This window comes from Alosa pseudoharengus, unplaced genomic scaffold, assembly GCF_046254945.1.
Source record: "Alosa pseudoharengus isolate Yale_2024_CS ecotype anadromous, Long Island Sound unplaced genomic scaffold, YU_APseudo_1.1 YU_APseudo_1.1_scf_13, whole genome shotgun sequence".
Lineage (NCBI taxonomy): Eukaryota > Metazoa > Chordata > Actinopteri > Clupeiformes > Clupeidae > Alosa > Alosa pseudoharengus.
The window spans coordinates 9971499-9990773 of record NW_027468598.1 but is presented as its reverse complement, the minus strand read 5'-3'; the positions used below and the strand labels follow the sequence as shown (position 1 = coordinate 9990773).

The window sequence follows — 19275 nt, the reverse complement described above, 5'->3', positions numbered from 1 at the left end:
GTGATCTCAGGAGGTCGGCTGGGCTTCGGGGAATGTGTCCCCCTCCTTCACCCTGCCGTCACACTCAGAGAGGGTGTCCTCTGTTCCAGCTCTCTCTTGCAGACCCTCACCCACATATCTGGCATGTCAACAACTTCAAGGCACACGCTATTAGGCATCGCAATAAGCATTGCACAGCTCCTTTATTTGGACCCTGCACCATTCCCCAGTCACCCTTTCACACTATGCGAGCATTATGTGAACTGAAGTGTTTGAGGTTTATATGTGAGTGTGGTAATAGAGGGGTAAGAGAAGGCTAGCCATAGGGAAAGAGTTAGAAGCCCACAGAATAGGATAACACCCTCTGATCACCTTGTGGCTGATTATGTCAGAGCTGTCTGTTCAGAGACAATGCCAACATCACTAAACCAATAGTCTTAAATCAACTTTATTGTTCTCCAGTCTGTTCCTGCAGTCCCCTCTCTCTTTCTCCCTCTCTCTCTCTCCCTCACTCTCTCTCTCTCGGCAGCATGTGCTGTTAATTAAATCTACTTTGAAGTGACGATGACATCATCAGCTGGTTGTTATTCTTCTGGACATGTTTGCACTTCATGGTTCCCATGGAAACTGTGATCTCATGGCCACACAGGCTTGTTGTGCGGAACCCACACGGCCAACACACACGGTCGGAAGAAAGTGAGCTGTTGTGTTTTGAGGGATCAGCGGTTTGTCAACGGCTGTCTCCAGGATGAAAGCCAATGGGGATCCATGTCTATCCGCACCAGGGCCAAGAGGCATACCTTCACCCGTGCCAGCGTGAGAGCGCTCCTCCATCGCGCAGATGGACGTGCCGATAAACATTTACTTCAAGGAAAGGGAGGTGAAGAGTGTTGGACTTAACTCAGCTGAGGTGCTCATTGGAGGAGGCCGGTCAGTGTGCGTATATCACAGGAAAGCGGACACTTAAGTTCCATGGCCGCCTGATAAGTGTGCGTGTCTCAGGGCGGAGTTTAAGATTGCACTGACGTAGTGTGTGCGTGTAGATGTATACAGTGTTGTGTGTGTATGAACAGTCTAATGGTTGAACTTGCCAGCCCTCATTTAACGTTTACGGCCTCCTGCAACAGGCGCATTTTAGTGATTATAAGGGAGCAGGGTGGGGAGGGAATGGGAAGGAAGGAAATGACTGGTGGTGGTGGTCATACAGCTGCTGAACTGGGAACGTTTTTTTAAGGAAATAAAACAATAACACTGATCACTATTAACTGTAATGAGATTACCTAAAGTATATTATATTACACCATGTGAGTGGAAATTCCCTCCCCATTTTGTCATCAGTAATGCTCACCAACAAACTGTCAACAATAATACCAGAACACTCATACTCTGTGATATTGAATCATATATCATCTTTTTCCGCCTTATTGTTTTACAATGGTCCCTTTGAAAATAACAGCTTAATAATTCTCAACTGACTTTGGTTAGGCTTACGCATGAGCCCTTCCTGAATACAAGTATGAAATTGATGGTTTTCTGTGGAAAGGATTGTTCATGTATGCATGTCTGTTTGGATGTGTGTGAACGGAGTGCATAAAAAGGCCAGAATGTTTATGGATAGTCTGTGTAACGTCAACATTACCCCACACATGTGACACACAGACCCCCACCGTAATACCGCGAAACGGCTTGCCAGGAATTGTTGTGGGAAATGCACCATGACCACGTATGTGTCATAGACTTAATCTCTGCTGCTTCCTGCATCACTTGATTTCCTCCTAATCGCCCCTTCACCTCTAACGTCGCAACACCTGAGTGACTCAGTGCTATCAGAGATCTTGCCTGTGATCAGACAGGCCTTTCTTCTGGGATCCTGTGGGCTCAGCGCTCCTACAGTACTTTCGCCTCAGTGAAGCACAGAACTCCCTGGGTGCGTTGGGTTACTCGCCATTCATTTCACAGGGGGGAGTTTGTCTCCCCCTCCAACTCCCCCTTAATCTCCCTTCTTTTCAATCAGATAAGGGCAAAAGCCGGCAGAAAATAGAGGTGAGTGGTCTTTGGTAAGAATAACAAACTTTGGTGGGTAAGTGCAGCACAGCGCCACACAGCACCGCAGAGCCCGGCGCAGTTCGTGAACCCCTCCTCATTTTGCCTGCTAATGCTGAGCGACGTTTACGACCTGAGTTGAACGCACGGCGGTTAGGGGGAGGGTCGGGGGTACTGACGTCACCCCAAGATGGAAATCATCATATTCGGCCGCTAAAGGGGAAAAAAAGAAAAGAGAGAGAAAAAAACACATACACTCCAGCAAAAGCTGCAGCTGTTGAGGGGCCAAAAGTGAAAGCTGCTCTCTGTCTGTCCCACAAGAGAGCTCTCCATAAACTCCTTCCGCAATACATTGTCTAATGGAAGAGCTTTGCTTACTCTTTGGGAGCTTCCAGGACCTGCTCAGAGGGCTTAGCGGGACAGTGATGGATCGATGGCGTATTTGTTTAGGGTCTCCTGGGCTGCGAGTGTTCCCCCCGCTGACTGGCGGTTAGGATGTCCGGGCGGTGCTCTTATGTAAAGCTTATGGGGCCAGAGACAGTGTCCTCCTGGCCTGACAATCTTCCGTTATAAATCAGACTGTCCCGCTCCCCACTGTGGAGAGTGTTTACTGTAAACAGCAGGGTGGAATGTAAGGTTACTTCACTCTGTCAGCCAGCTCATTGTGCCTGCAGTGTTTGGGTGGGGCTGGGTGGGCTGTGGGACTGGGTCTTATTCCCCCAGCCAACAGGCCAACCGAATCCCCACCACCCCCACACACACCCCGCACTCTCCCCCCTTTGTACGGCCTAACAAGGAATGTTTGCCCTGCCAGAGTTTGGTTACAGCAGGGCTCCAACAGACGGGTAGACAAGCCTCTCGTCTCTATCATTAAGCTAGTGATTAACCAGCATAAAACAAGCAATGTCATGCTTGCTGCTAGCCTGATCAGATGCAGACTTTTTCACTGATGCGTGAGATTAGAGTTATCTATTAAAAAGAGAGCTACATCCTCTACAAACTTTTCATCAAGTCTCCCACATGAAAGAATCGGACTGTATTCAAATGGGATCATATGAATGAAGGTACACACACGCTCTTTGAAAGCTGCTGCTTCTTTATCTTACTCGCAGTTACACAATGGTGTCAGTCTGTGAGAATAAGGGGAAGAGATTAGAAAAAAGGGAAGGAACTGCTCTCTGACCGGTGGCTGAGATACCAAAAGAACAGCTGGCGTGATCACCCCGAGTTGGAAGCCAAGAACTCTGCGAGGAGAAACTTTTGTTATCCGCAGTGTGCATATGAATTTGTGTGTGAGAGAGAGATAGAGAAAAGAGAAAGACAGTGGGCAGTGGGAGTGGGAGTTTTCTAGAGATAGAGAGAGTGAAGCTGAGAGAAAGAGAGAGAGAGAGAGAATGTGGACCAGGAATTATGCCACCAAAGAGAGTAGGGACACAAATACACCAGGGAGAAGGGAGGCAGTGGTAGGAGGGGGGGAGGCAACACAAACAGAGAGTACTCTCTCTAACAGCCAACTGAAAGCTGAAAAAAAAATGGAACAAGCTCTCCTCCTCCTCTCTCTCTCTCCCACCCTTGTTCCCCTCCCTCCCTCATTCCCTGCCTCTCTCTCTCTCTCTCTCTCTCTCTCCCTCCCTCCCTCTCCAGCCCTGTGCCTCCTCCCCCAGGCAGTGAGAGAAGTAGGAGATTAACCTGACGGAGGGAGTCGAGCTTTAAAACAGCGCAACGGCCAGAGCAGACACACGGAGGCTGGGAGAGTCGCAGAAGATCCTCTGAGAGAGACAGCGCTCTCACACACACACACACTCTCTCACTGAGCTGAGTGCCAAGGGCTGCACAGAGCTGTTTTTGCACCAGAGTTGATTTTTCATCAGGGTTTTTCAAAACTTCTGTATCTCCAGGACTGAAATCTGAAGTAGTTCTCCTGCCACGTGAAACTTTTCTCAGCATCAGCAGGACTCTTTCTGGGGGAGCAACTTTGTTTTGTTTATTGGAGTGGATTTAAGAGGTTGAAGAGTTTGGGGCTGAGAGGGAGAAGCTACTGACTGTTGGCTGTAGCATCCAGAGGCTGAGTCCCTGGGCGTAGAGGTGACCGGAACGTGGAGTGGAAGGTCAGTGAGAGTCTGGGGATGGACGCCGGTCCTTTAGCCACGGTGGGTGAGGGTGTCGGCGACAACAGTGCCGGCGACGGGGAGACAGTGTGCGGGGCATTGGCCCGCTACGAGAGCACACTGCGTGATGCTGTGCGAGAGATCCACGTGGACGTGAGCGCCTTCAAGCTTGGCGTGGAGCGGCGTCTGGAGGAGGCACTGCATGTCAGCGGGCCCTTGGGTCGCGCTGTGGCCCAGCTCCAGCAGGAGAACCGCCAGCTACGCAGCCAACTGGAGGCCCTCACCCGGCAGGTGGAGATGCTGACGGGCAGTGCCTGTGACCGCAGCGCCCTCATGGGCTCCGGCAGCCCCCAGCTCCAGCAGACCGCCAGCAGCAGCGATGGGACCGGTCAGCACCAGAGACCCAGGGTGGGCAGCGGCAGCTCCCAGAGTCCCCCGGCTCCCTCCTCCCCGTCCGTAGGGGCCATGGGCTCGGCCAGCGGCTTGGCCTCCAGCCCCACCGCCGTGCGCTTCTCCAGCCGGGCCACCTTTGCAGTGTCCAGCAAGACCAACGTGAGTACCACTGAGAAACAGGATGAGTGTCAGGAGAGAATGAGAGTTGAGTGAGAGTGGTGCAGTACTCCTTCTTGGAAAAGTTGAGAATCCCCCTCAGCAAATTACAGGAGTGATTTAGTGTCTGATCACCCAATGACATCAGGCTTTTAGAGCTTGGAGAAGAAGCTGTGGAACATCATGTGCTTAAAAGTGCAGCACAAGTCCAGATTAAAAGCATACTTTGTGTCATCTTCACGTGCTGATGTTCTCAGCCAAGCTGGGCTTTCCAATTCATGATGATCTGTGGTGATATTTCACAGATGATGAAGTGGAAGCAAAATGGATTCTTGCCCATTTGTGTTTATTTTGCCTGAATTATTGCTGTCACCTGGCAGCCCTCATCCTGTAGCAGTCTCCAGCCCATATGGTTTTATTAGAGGACCACATGTGTTTGACAGCTTTAGACAAGACCGAACTGAAGGTCAGCAAAAAAAATAATGACTGTAATTCAGCTGTTTTATAAACAACCACATCCTACTACATAACAAACACCCATACAAATGTACACAAAACCATTAGAGAAAGTGACATAGAACTATCATTCCATTCATGGTATTCATCTTTGTTGTTTACCTTGCTCTAGTCCACGTAAGATTTTAGAGTACAACTACATCTAAACATCCTTAACTGGAAAACAGCAAACAGACAGTTAGAAAAACATAAATCAGAATTCTTATGCTATTGACACGTGGTGCAGCTCTCTAACTCTGATGTGGATTGAGACCAGGGCAGATGGTCAGTAGGTTGGCTGTAGTGGGGCTGTTTGGGGGCTGGAGACAGGGCGGGTGGCGTCTGGAGTGCCCATGAGTTTCCCAGCTGCTGTCTGTCAGCCATAGGCATGGCTGTAAAAGTGTGATTATTCAGAGCAAACAGCCGGGCTGCGTAAACACACACACACACACACACACACACACACACACGACTCCCTCTGACTCTGTAACACACACACACACACACACACACACACACGACTCCCTCTGCCTATGTAACTGTAACACACACACACACACACACACACACACACACACACACGCACACACGCACACACAAAAACACACACTTAAGCCAGGAGATTCACTTTTGCACATTAGTGTTGTAAAACAGGGAGACAGAGAGCAATTGCGTCACACACAAATTCACTGGCTGCAGTCATTCAAATTTGTGCCCTGTCATTTGCTTTTTTCCAATGTGTGAGTTTTGCATTTTGGTCATTCATTCTCTAACTCTATAACGTCTACAAAGTCGTTGATCGAACACGTTTGCAGCGAACAAACTGCAGAGCAGTGGAAAAAGCCCCATCTATCATTCCCTAAGAGTGAGGTTTTGGCAATTCGGGCCAGCTCCTCCCGTCCTGATTAGTGAGAGTGAATGGAAACAGAACGCAGGGCTGTTATCAAGGACAGATGGCTGCTCCTCCGCCACATCCACACCTGCCGCAGCGTCCTGACGGAGCGCCGGCGCAGCCTCGTAAAAAGCCTCCGCGCCGTCACCGCAGGTTTCCCGCAGGACAGCTCACGGCACTGGAGGCAGCGTCTGCACAACCTCCTCCAGCTCCAGCCCTGCAGCACAACACCAAGGCACACACACACACACACACACACACACACACACACACACACACACACACACACACACACACACAGACAGACAGATAGAAAGAGAGAGATAGAGAAGGGGGAGCAAGGGAGAGCTTTGCCAGGTAAGGGATGTGTGCAGGCCTGCCCTGTCAGCATGCAGAGACTGAATCATTTGACTGTAGCATTGCTACACATTAAACACAGCCTCTCAACCCCCTTGAAAGGCCCTCAGCTTCTACTATCTCACCATGAGCCATCTCTGTCTCCTCCTCTCCTCTCTATCTACCTCTCTGTCTCCTCCTCTCCTCTCTATCTACCTCTCTGTCTCCTCCTCTCCTCTCTATCTGCCTCTCTGTCTCCTCCTCTCCTCTCTATCTGCCTCTCTCTCCCTCTTAGTCTGACCTGCTATCAGTATTTGTTATGGCCTGTGTGATTTCTCTGAGATTCATATCTGGTTGAGGCCCTATCTCATTATCATGCTGTTGTGGCAGGGTCTGTGGTACGTCAGGCAGACTTCTATCTCAACCCAAAAGCAGGCCAGATCTAACATGCGTGTGTCCGTTTTCTTTTCATCTAAGAGGGGGTTATTTTGAATGTCTCCTTGTACGTGCAAATAGCTCAGATCCCTGCAACCACAGTCACAACATAGTCATGGTTTGGAGGCCTCTAATGCTTCCCCCTCCCCTGTGTGTTTGGAGGGTGATGAGGCAAGGGAGGGGGGCACCACCACAAACTCACCCCACCCTCACCTCCCTCCCCAGCTCTGACAGGGTCACAGAGGAATCTCTCTCCCCCTCCTCGCCCTCTCATCTCCAGCAGTAAGCCTCTCCACAGCTCAGCCTGTTCCCAGTCTCAGTCAGGAGCCACACACGGCTCTCTTTTTTTTTTTTTTTTGCCAATTACCACAGCGTCTCCGCGGGCTCAATGGCCCATTGTGTCGACATTCTGCCTCATTTGAAGTCCATTGACTGAGGCAGGATTAGAAGAACACCCAGGTCAGATCCCTCTCTCTCCAGGCTTTTCCACAGAAGGCTTTGGTTCCTGAAGACTGGCCCCTTCCTCTATTCCCTCACCCCCCCCCCCACCCTAACTCTTTCTCCTTCTCTCTCCCTCTTTCCGTTTGAACAACCCCCCTTGCATAGGTCCAAGGGAGTTTAATATGCACATAGAGACCACACCTGTGTGAGTGTAAGTGTGTGTGTGTGTGTGTGTGTGTGTGTGTGTGTGTGTGTGTGTATGAAAGAGAGAAAAGCCTACTCCACTGCACAATGCATTCCTCCACTTCAGTGGTGGAGAGAGAGCTGCTGTTCCCCATTACTGATGAAGTGGACGGATGGTTCACAGGTCAGTGGGTTATCTTTGATTTCTCTGGAGAGCAGCACAGCCTCACAGAGTAAATCTCACACTCCCCAGTGCACACAGGGCTCAGTACGTGTGCTAGGCTGTGTGTGTGTGTGTGTGTGTGTGTATGGGTGTGTGTATATGTGTGTGTGTGTGTGTGTGTGTGTGTGTGTCTGTGTGTGTGTGTGTGTGTGTGTGTGTGTGTGTGTGTCTGTGTGTGTGTGTGTGTGTGTGTGTGTGTGTGTGTGTGTGTGTCTGTCTGTGAGTGTGTTTTAGGAGAGCGATAAGTTGTGCATGACTGTTATCTGTGGAAACTCCGTCAGAACACACTCACGCTGTCACACTGAGAGAACACAGACATACAAACACTCATACACTTTCTTTTCATAGTCACACACACACATGTGCACATAAACACACGCACGCACGCACGCACGCACGCACACACACACACAACACACACACATGCACGCACATGCACATGCACACACACACACAAAGAGAGACACACACACAAACACAAGCACACAAAGAACAGCAGGCCCTCGACTCTTAGACCCCACTCTGACCTCAACACACCCTTCAGTTGCACATTGGAGCTGAGAGCTCCTATAGACACTGGCCCTGTTTATACTTGGCTTTCAAATGTGTTTCAGTGATTGAATCACAGGCAAGCAGTTGAGACACATCACTGTTTGCACCTGTGTCCAAGGTGAACAACCAGAGACCATTTGTGTTCAGATTGAATTACTAACTATGTCACTCCGTGAAGTGTTCCTGTTAAAGATGCAGCAGGACATGTTAGTGTTTATGCTACAAAAATATGTGGTCAATTGCTTGCCAAACCACGTCAGCAAGTGGTCTGAGTGATTAAATCACAATGCATATTGGTGGTTGTTTACACTTGTATTTAGTGCTATCCGATCCTAAAGGCATTTTAAAACCACTTGTAAACAGCCACACTCACACACTCTCACTCACTCTCTCTCTCTCTGTCTCTAACACACACACACATACACACACACACACTGTAGCCTATATGAAAATGTAATCATTGTGTCTAAAGTACCAGCTTGAACTTCTCAGAGGGGGAGCAGGACAACGACCTGTTGCTCCACTCTCAGATAACAGATCCCCTCCTTATAAATCACCCCCATGCCGGGCCCCAGTGAGCCCCTGTATTCCGGTAAGATCACCCAGGCTGTCATAACCATGTCACCCGGCCCAGCCTTATCTGGTGTCCAAGCTCAAAACATGTAATCACCACCAGATTGTGTAATTTGCTCGACATGGCTTGATCATTACTCATGGCCCATGTATAGCGTCTGATGGAGGATCTCGTTTACAAGTACTTGTGTAAAAGCACCAAAATAGTTTTAATCCATGTCCAAAACAAATGCTGGTTGTGATTACTGGCTATTAAGTGAAATACTCAAACAGACACAAAAAACACACACGTAGACACACACCCCCACACACGGAGAGAACACACACATCACGTAATGCGGTGTCAAAAGCCCTTCGCAGCCTTTTAAGTTATGTTCTGAGTAGGAGACACTGGCTTTGATCTAAAACACCCCATAAGGCTTCAGAGCTATTGCCAACATTTGTCAGCACCATTCAGTGCATGTGTACAAATGGATATTGTGAGGGCCTCTGCATGTATGTATCTGTACACGAATGATAAACAAGCTTGACATACTGACACCAGACAGTCCGCTGCCTTATAACCCGAAGGCGTCTCGGTGAAAATGAAACTGATCTTTTGATCCCCTCCCTCTCGGCCTCTGGGCCTGGATCAGACTGAACAGTGCAGACTCCTGCCAGCAGCCAGAGAGCACAACACAAAAAGACCTTAGCAGGGCTGTCAATACACTGGAGCACAATGGAGAGCCAGGAAGACTGAGAGAACGAGAGAGAGAGAAAGAGAGAGAGAGAGTCAACAAGGGAAGGTGAGAGTCAGACTGAAGGAGAGAGAAAGAAAGAGAGAGGGTTCGAGGGAATGAGAGCAAGGGCTGGGTGAATGGTACCGCTGGGTGAGGGGTTAGAGAAAGAGAGAGAGAGAGAGAGAGAGAGAGAGAGGGAGAAAGGCATCCAGACCCCTCCCACACAGCCCCTGGCTTTCCTAATTACTTCCAGACAATGGCATGTATTTTCATCTCCGTGGTTACAGGTTAATAATTCTCTGTTTACAGGGTGACCTCACTGCCCCGTCATATCCATTGTGTTGGTCCACTAGGGTCTGAGAGCAGGGTGAGGAGGAGTAGGATGGCGTGGGGGCAACTCAAGTAGGGAGGCCGAGGCACCTCGGAACCACTCTCAGGTCTTCACACCAGCATACGCCTGACAGGACATCAGTCTGGAGCAGGTCTGGAGCACCAGATCTGTGCCAGAGTCAGCTGCTATCATAGAAATGCTTTTGAAGTTTGGCGGCAGCATCTAGATGTAGAGACTAGGGGTGGTGGTGGTGGTGAAGAAAAGCCTTCAACATGAGAGAGAGAGAGACACACACACACACACACACACACATTGCCTGTTCCTCCCCCTGTGGTGCAGGGGTCTTTTGTGTCCTCCTGGACGCCTGCGTCTCGCCCCTCTCCATGTTTGTTGGTCAGGGCAGAGGGCAGAGGGCAGAGGCTGTGTTGATATCCTCTGCAGATGGCGAGGCGAAACCTAAGAGCTGGGCCACGGCCCTTCGGATCTGCTGCGTGCCGACTGCTGTGGTCAACTGCTGCTATGCCCTCCAGCTCCAGGCCGCGCTGTCCCACCCCTGTAGCCTGCTTGTGGGACTAGTGAGGAGCGTTCGTCGCCTGAAGCCACCACCACACGCTCTCAAATTGAATTAGAGGAGTGCTGCAGCCCGCCACTCACATGTTTGTAATCATATGAACTTTGAAGTCTTGGATGAGGATCACCTCACAGTTGAAGCATTGTTTGATCCTGTTGTGCACTTGGGATCCCACTCATGAGACGTTACAGATGACTCCAGGTGATAAAATGGGGGGAATAGCCGTTCCATTGGCTGCTGTTGTTTTGGAGTTATTTGTAGCTTATTTGAAGAGATGTAGACCCATGAGGGAAACTGCAGGTCAGAGCAATATTTTACTCTATCCTTGCTGACAGATGAGTACAAATGACCCAAACATCTTGTTTTCCCATGAGCGGCGCTAAGTGTTTTTCTATTGCCTGAGGGAGAGCCGGACTCCGCTCCCCTGCCTACGCTTTCCTCTGTAAACAGCGCCCCACCCCAGACCCCCCTTGGATGGAATGAAAGCCCCACTGCGAGTGGTTTAATGGAAGTGGTAGTAAACTTTTCAAAGGGCCCCCCTTCTCTATTTCTATCTGCACACACTGCGTTGGCTTAGACCGCCTTCCTCATGGAGAGAGGTGAGAAATTGCAGGCTCTGTAGATCTTTGAACAACAGGTGTTAGTCCTGCTTTCCTTACCATGGTCGACTTGAGTACCGGGGAGGAAATTACAGAGCAGTGGTAGAACAGAGGCACCCAGAAGCCTCATTCGGTGGAACATAGGGGCTCCAATCACTGTCTGGTTCCTCAGACAGATTAGAGGAAACTGAGCTGCCACGGCCTCCGCTATTCAAGAAATGGCATGCAAAACCACAGCAGGGTGGGTAGACTTATAAAAGCACTTTGGATTCCTCCCCCTGCGGTCCCTAGTAAATCCATTGTTTTACAGCCGACTCTGGGGCGGATGCGGCCCTGATGTGGCACACAACCACCACATCTGGGCCAGATCAGGGCCGGACCTGCCCCAGAGTCAACTGCTGTCTGGGGAGGGTTCTGGGCTGAGCTGTCCATGGAGGTACATGGTGAAAGTGCTTTCACTGTTGATCTCATTTGATGTATGAGGGGGTAGTCACACAAAGAGACTATTTGTCTCTTTATGAGTTGTCAACATGGAATGATCTGGAACTGACAAACACAACAGAGTGCTCTCAGACTTGGATCGCCATCTAATTGCCAAGAGGGACATAAGATGTTACATTCTTATGTTCCTTCACTTAGCGGATATTTGTGTGTGATGCATGGAAAATAAACCAGCCCAAGACATATCAACAGGGCATTCAATGCCAGTGTGCAGAGCCAGAGAGTGCGCTATCTGTAGCACTATGTCCATGCCCATGGTCTGAGTGACAGATGCGGGAATAACCCACTCAGCCCCGCGGTGCGCTCTGACAGCGTGCCCCCATTGTTGTCGCGTTCCATTCCACAGCATCCCCAAGGTTCCGGGAATCTCAAATGTCAGCCAGAGCAAAATGGGCTCAAATATCCCCCTCAAAGGTCTATGATCTCCCTCTCTCTTTGCCTATTTTTTTTTCTCTCTCTCACTTTCAGTCATCCTTTTGTTTTACGTTGTCCATTCCTTTATTATTCTTCTCTCCAGTGTCTATTTAGTGTTATTTACTCTTTCTCCATCTTGGCCTGTCTTTCAGCCCCCACCCCTCCCGTTTTGTTGGACGATGTTATTCCCCCGTTTTCCCTCAGTGTCGGGTTTTCTTTCATCACGGTGGCTCGAAAAGGAGGATGATGAGGAGGAGGCTCTCTTTCCACATCAGATAAAAAAATTCCCATGGGCTTTATTAATCAGGGCTCTATTTGGGTCTTTGTTTTCAGCATGTGCCCCTCTAAGCTCTCCATTGTGTCACTCCACGTATAACCAGCATTGTTCGAGACTCATATAGACTCTGACACTCAGATAATCCATCTCGATCCTCTTGTTTGAACAACGGTACTTTTAGGGCATCTTGCCAAGGGGGAAAATTCATGTTCTGGCCCTGAGAACTCGCATGGGATGAGGCTGACATTTAGAGTTGCATGAAAGCCTCCTTGACTAGTCTGGCAGCCCCAGCCTTGGCGCTTAAGGGCAAAGTTACGTTGAAGTGTCACAGCCTTCAAACAAAGTGTAGGGGTTGTATTATTAGGGTTTGCCCTTGGGAAGACAACTACATTTGTTTATTTTATTTCAAAACATTAGGATTCTCCCAGCCTTGACACAAAAAGGGAAGTGTTGTGGACTTTACAGCCTTATGTCTTCCTAGCTTCTTGTGTTGTGTGGTGAACACAATGATTCTGTGTTTAATTATGTGAAAACAACCCCCCCCCCTTCACCAAACACCACGCCCCAGACTGACCTCACTGAGTCTACTGCCCACCAGCCAGAGTGACTGCAAGCAATCACACAAGCTCTGAAATAACCTCACTGGTTTTCCTCATCACAGCAGGGGAACAGAGTGGAACTTCATTTTCCCCTCGTCCCATGTAGGGCGGACGAGCGGAGACCTAGGGCTTTTCCATGTCTTCTGCTCGGCTTCGCGATTTTCATCCAGATATTTTATTGTTCCCCTCTGATAATCTGATGACGCATTCCCAGGGACGGGGGGATTTGTTGTTCCTGGAAGGTGGATAGAGGGTCTTTTATGTGGGAGGTAGAGCGTGTTCGTCTGTGGGGTGTGTCTACACCCTGCCACCCCCCCCCCACACACACACACACCCCTCACACCACCAGCTTCTCTAGTTCCTCCAGAGGCCAGATAAAAAGCAGTGACATGTCCTTTCTAGGCCTCATTAATCATAATAAACAGCGAAGTGGCATTTACGTTCCTCTTACAGTGGTGCATTTCCTGCCAGTGCACTCCAACACAGACGTCAGTCAGCACCGGGTGAGAAAGAGAGAGAGAGAGAGAAAGAGAGAGAGAAAGAGAGAAGGGGGGGGTCTTAACTGAGACCTAGAGAAAGGAGTCACCCACTCTTATCAGTGGGCTACTGCGTGTGAGTGAGTGTGTGAGCATGCTCTAAAGACACACACGTGCCTGCCGCCCCAGCTCCAGAGGGCCACGCCACATGACTGCGTGTCCAGGCCGGGAGCGTTGCCACGGCCAACTAGGACTCCAGAGAGGAGCTGGGTGTTCAGCCAGACAGAGGGAAAGAAAGACAGAGAGAGAGAGAGAGAAAGAGGGAGGAGGATCGAGTGTGTGAGAGAGTATGTGCACAGTGCACGGAGCTACAGCAGTTTTACGGTCAAAAGGAGCGAAATCCGTCTTCCCCTATCTCGCTCTCCCAGCGGGGCATCCAGCTGTTAGCGGCCTGCTCGGCTCTGAAGCGCTCACTCCGCTAGCATTCCTCTCGCCTGAGCTCACCTGGCAGCGCTCGGCGGCCCCTTTACTGACTGCATCACACACTCTGGAATGTACTTTTCCTTACTCTGTGTGTCTGCGTATGATTTATGAATGTGTGTGTATGTGTGCGTTCTAGTGATTCTTTCTGTGCTACGTGTTTATGTGTTTATAGTGCATACATACTCGACAGTATATATTTACATGTGTTTGAGTGTTACTTGCAATGTTTTTGGCAAAGTCAAACACGGACATATCCATCTGCAGACATGTATGTAGATCAGGATGGAGTAACCTCCAAACAAACGTTTTTACTTTCATTTTGCCAGCTAGGGCATATGCAAAGTATGCAAACACAAGTGCAAATTCTCCAGATATATTAGACATTATAAAAGCTATTTATGATCTGTGGTTTGGAGTACCCTTTCCTGCATGTATACCGGTACTTCATCTGTAAACAGTGGAATCATATTGCAGTGGATGCTGAATGCATTAACCAGATGGCTTTGCCTCTTCTTATGATGCCATGACCTTTTTGCTCATGGCTGACCGGATCATGATGCTCCTGTCTGTGAACTGTGGAGTGGAGACTCTCCTGCAGCTGCCGTCGCCTGCTGACCTTTAAGTGTGGCCAGTGTTGCCAGGCACTTTGGCTGGGGACTGGGGAAAGGCAGCTGGACCTCCAAACGATGTCACAACAAACACTCCATGGCAACAACAGCACCTCTGATAGCGAGTTATTTTCTCCCTGGCTGTCAGCAGCACATGGCTCTGTGTTTTGGGGCTATTTGCAGACTGCTCTTGAGGCCTTGTGCAAACATATAAATAGAACTGAAGAAGCCCCTGTGCTGCAACGAACAATGACAAGGGGATATTTGCCTAGGGCCAGTAACTGAGCGCTATCCTGGGTTTGATACAGACTGGTGGTGAGGGGCAGAGGAGTGTGTGATTGGCTGTCCTGACCTCTTTTGTTTTTGGGAATGTCTCTAAGCCGGATTTCGAGCGCCATGATTTGGAGCACAGATGCCCTTTCATCTTCTGCCACAAGTTACTGGATAATCACATTAGATCCCATGAGTCCTGTATACTCCTTTTTAGGCCATGAGTGTATTCCTCTGATTCTTGATGAGCTTCGTAAAAAAAACTTGTGAATTAGCTTAAGTGATCTGCAGAAAAGGATAGCAATCATTGAATACAATGAAACATGGTACTATATACATGAATCATGAAACAGTGCACATACTTATCCTAAAATTAAATTAAACACAACTTAAAACAACACCAACAGCAAAAGCAAAAGTAAGTTGTAAAGGTGCATGATTATAAAAATGAGTGACACTGTGGTTTGTCTTTTTCTCTGTTTTTCCTTAGAGCATTGAGCGAGAGGAACCCATAGAGGTAGACCCAGCCCCAGCGACTGCAGGGTTGGAAAATGGACACACACCAATGTCAGGTAACCTCACTCACGGCCAGTACCTCACTATCTCTACATTTCTGTCAGTTCTGACTTTCCTTCTGGCCATCCTGCAATATCTGATAAGTAGGTCTCTCTCCTCTCCATCCCAACAGAGACCAGTCCGGTGGCACAGAGGGAGAGTCCCCCACCTGCCCGTGAGCGCGTAGCTCCAGCAAACATGGCCATGCCTCACCTGCCCATCACAGCCACCACCAAGACCGCCGACACCTCCGGAGCCTCCGTCATGAAGAGCCCCGACTCCCCCGGCAGTCCCATGCGGACGATGCCCCCTGCCATCACAGATCTGCAGCCTCCCAGTGACCGGGCTGCCATAGACAATCAGCCACAAGGAATGATGGACTCACCAGTGCACCAAGGTCAGACCTTTTTTATCCAAACACCCCCCACATGCCTTTGTCTTTTGATCTCTTGACTCTTGATGTCACTGTCACAGTGTCACGATGACACTACAGTGTTTCTGACTGAGTGCTTACCTCTTACAGCACCCACTGTGAAGACGTGGAGTCCTAGTCCAGTTAGAACAATGGGGTCCCCTCGGTTGTCTGGTAAGAAATGTAGCCAGCAGCTAATTATGATAAATCCTTTTTAGTCTATATTATGACATTTTTATTATAATGACAAAAATACTGCATGTCACAAAATCATTCCATTCACTCAGCTGCTATATTTTGTTTTTCAGAAAGAACAGCCTCAGCACCTGCAAAGTCAGTGACATATTCAGGACTTGTCCAACACAATACAGACAGGTGAGACTGAAAAGGAATTGTTTGAAAATTGGCAGTTGGTCAACCCAGACAGTTTTGTTCCATACAAATATTCCCAATGCTGCATGTTCTGAAATGTGTGATGAGACCATGATAAAATCAATTATGAATGGTTTATAAAACATCAGTAAGATTCATGAGGGCTGTCATTCTTAGTGACCAAAACAAACTTTTCATCCAAGATTTGGTCAGTTGTGAAGGCCGAGAAAAAATGTAGCTTTGTAAGTTTTGCAGCTTGTCAGTTTACGACTAAATATATTAAACAATTTCAGCACTCTGATTCAGTGTGTTAACAGAGTTCAGAAGGCTGTGTGTAATTACTGTAACTAAAACTGATGAAAGCAAAACCTTGTGCTGAACTGCACGCTTTGCTTTTTCCATCTTAAATAATTCTCACAATGTGTGTTCCCTCTTAACCCCAGAGGTCTGGATGGAAATGGGGACAGTCCCTTTGGCCGAGGCCCTGAGCGGAGGCGCGAGCTTGTGAGGTCACAGACACTGCCACGGAACATTGGCGCCCAAGCGCGCCGCTCAATCTTCGAGCGGCTCGACTCGGAGAATAACAGGTATTCACGTTTCCGCACCGCACTGTGTGTTTATTCTGTCATCACAGGGCTGATCTCAACAGTCAGTTTTCCTGTAGGTTGTCATTTCCCTCCTTTCCGTTGTCTAACTCCGGGCTGTCTTCTCCTCTCCTCTCATTACCAGCCGGCCCAAGCCTCTTGACTCGAAGCCCAAACTGAAGCGCTCTCAGAGCTTCGGCGTGTCCAGTGCCAGCAGCATCAAGCAGATTCTGTTGGAGTGGTGCCGCTCCAAAACCATCGGATACCAGGTGAGATATAGTCCAGTTTGTGCTGCCGTCACAAAGAGTGTCCATCTCAGAGAGAGAGAGACGGAAAATTGCCATTACTGGACAACTCCAGTGAACAGGGCTTCACTGAGCTTAACGCAAACATTAAGTGCAGCGTGCAGTGTTGATGTGCTAATTGGCTGCACCTTGCCTGGCTGTCGGCTGCTATAACTCACATGTCTGTGTAGTGCATCTAAAGTAGAGCTCCATGCACTGGCTGTACTCTCTCTCTCTCTCTCTCTCTCTCTCTCTCTCTCTCTCTCTCTCTCTCTCTCTCTCTCTTCTGCAGTCTTTCCTGTAGCTCTGCCACATAACATTCCATGTGGCTTTGGTTAAGGAGAGGGCTTTCATGGTCAAGGCAAATTTAAAGTTGAGGGGGAAGGAGATGTAAACATTGGGCAGAAGAATGAGAAGTCCTCTACAAACATGACAACTCTGATTGTCTTATTGACAAGCTGAGGATTTTATTTGCCAAGTGAGAGCGAGGACAAAATCGCCATAAATTACACAGTTTGAAAAGCATGTCTGAAATCAGTTAGTCAGGGGAAGTGGTTCAGAAACATTTAAAATTCCTTGTGTATTTTTTTCCTATTAGTCAGACCATAATGCTTACTAAGGACATTCCATGATAAATAACAATTTGCTAATGCATTGTGTATTTACTATGCTTTATGGATACCCACAGTCAATCACACCTATCTCTTACCTTGCTTTTCTTCCTCAGAACATTGATATCCAAAACTTCTCGTCCAGCTGGAGTGATGGCATGGCCTTCTGTGCCCTTGTGCACTCCTTCTTCCCCACTGAGTTTGACTACAATGTGCTGACACCTGCTGATCGCAAACACAACTTTGAGATGGCATTCGGCATTGCAGAGTGAGTAGATATACATTACTGAACATTATTTAAAAAATTTGACTAACTTACTTTTCTATCTGAACTACACCAGGCAACTACACCATGCAACTTCATAGATGTGATACTACAATTCATTATGAAATGTGTAATTGTATACATAATGTATAGTATAGGCATACATGCTCTCATTTTCATTATTATGACTGTATAGGCTACATTTAACTGCATGCAGCACATTTATTGGCTCAGCCGTCTATGGTAAAATTCATAACTTAGTGAATAATCACCATACAAATGAAAGACATAATTCTCAGAAGCCCTCCTAGCTGTAGGCACAGCAGGCCTCACAAATCACGAGCAGCAGTCATACTCATACCCCATGCCAGAGGGAGACAGCGGGTAGAGTTACAGACTTTCCACTGCATCTCTGTCTGGAAGATCTGTACCCCACACTTAAAGCTGGAGGGCCATGCTAGTGAATATCTGTCGAGCAAGAAGTGCCCCCCCCCCCCCCACCACCACCACCACCACCGCACCGCGTCCCTCTTATCCTCTCCACATCTTAGAATTTCACATCACCTCACTGCCATCTTATAGTTCAAATAAAGGCTCACTCTTTCCTACTGTATAAGACTGCAATGAAAGTAAATATTTCCTAAAGTTAGTGGTTCACCTTCAATTGTTTCACACGTATGGCATGGATGAACACTCACTCTCTGCTCCATTTGGCTGTTCCAGGGAGAAGGCCGGCTGTGATCGTCTCATTGAGGTGGAGGACATGATGGTGATGGGCCGCAAGCCAGACCCCATGTGCGTCTTCACATACGTCCAGTCCCTCTACAATCACTTGCGCAAGTTCGAGTGAACTCACCGACCTGTTCGTTGTCAGTCTTTCACTGGTGATTTGGACATTCAGTGGAGACCTAAAGAGCAGCATTGCCCCCTTGTGGATCATACTGTGCCTTACCACAGATTATGGACATAAAAGCAGCGGTCCTCTGCAGGTGGAAGACTTAGATATTGATGAGGTGGAGACTGTCAGAGTGCCCAGTGCCCAGTGATTGCACGTTGTTGCAAACACACTGCCATGGAGAGCTTGTCTCGCTGCAAACATTTTTGAGCGTTGGTGCTCATAAGATTATCTTGTACAGTAGCCTAGATATGTTTCGTTTTTTCTTTTAAAGCTCATAATTATCACTTTTTTATTCTTCGTTTGAATGTTTTTATTTATCTCTAGTAGGCTACTGTTTGTCATCATGTGTGGTATGGTCTCTGGCACCAGCATGTGTTTAAGTTTCAAACTAAGAATCCACAGTTGATATAAACCCCCAAGTCAACCTTCCTCCACAGTGACTTGAGGTGTGAGAAGTGAGGAGTGAACAACTGTGGAGAGGGGAGAGTAAAAAGTGATGTTTTATTCTCATTATTTTGGTGAATTTACGAATGAAATGAAAAGATTTAAATAAATTCACTAGTTTCACACCATTTAATCTATTTGGGGTGCTTGATTTCCATTCTCTTTGGAATTGTATGTTCCACGTTATGCATAA

The 19275-nt window shown here is 48.3% G+C and overlaps 1 protein-coding gene across 1 annotated transcript; it reads left to right on the top strand.

Moving 5' to 3' along the window:
• The first annotated feature begins 3655 nt into the window (after positions 1-3655).
• Positions 3656-19219, top strand: smtnl (smoothelin, like). Its single transcript, XM_076282059.1, has 9 exons — positions 3656-4682; positions 15148-15229; positions 15346-15609; positions 15736-15798; positions 15933-15999; positions 16440-16583; positions 16726-16849; positions 17592-17743; positions 18464-19219. Exons 1-9 carry the CDS (start codon positions 4149-4151, stop codon positions 18588-18590), a joined length of 1557 nt encoding a protein of 518 aa, XP_076138174.1. The 5' UTR covers positions 3656-4148; the 3' UTR covers positions 18591-19219.
• Positions 19220-19275: the final 56 nt, after the last annotated feature.

What these genes read in the sequence shown, in the direction of transcription:
- smtnl (XM_076282059.1), top strand. Translation starts at nt 4,149, where the DNA reads ATGGACGCCGGTCCTTTAGCCACGGTGGGTGAGGGTGTCGGCGACAAC. An exon ending in TGGACACACACCAATGTCAG is followed by an intron (nt 15,230 to 15,345) that starts GTAACCTCACTC and finishes CCATCCCAACAG; the next exon opens with AGACCAGTCCGGTGGCACAG. An exon ending in CCAAAACCATCGGATACCAG is followed by an intron (nt 16,850 to 17,591) that starts GTGAGATATAGT and finishes TTTCTTCCTCAG; the next exon opens with AACATTGATATCCAAAACTT.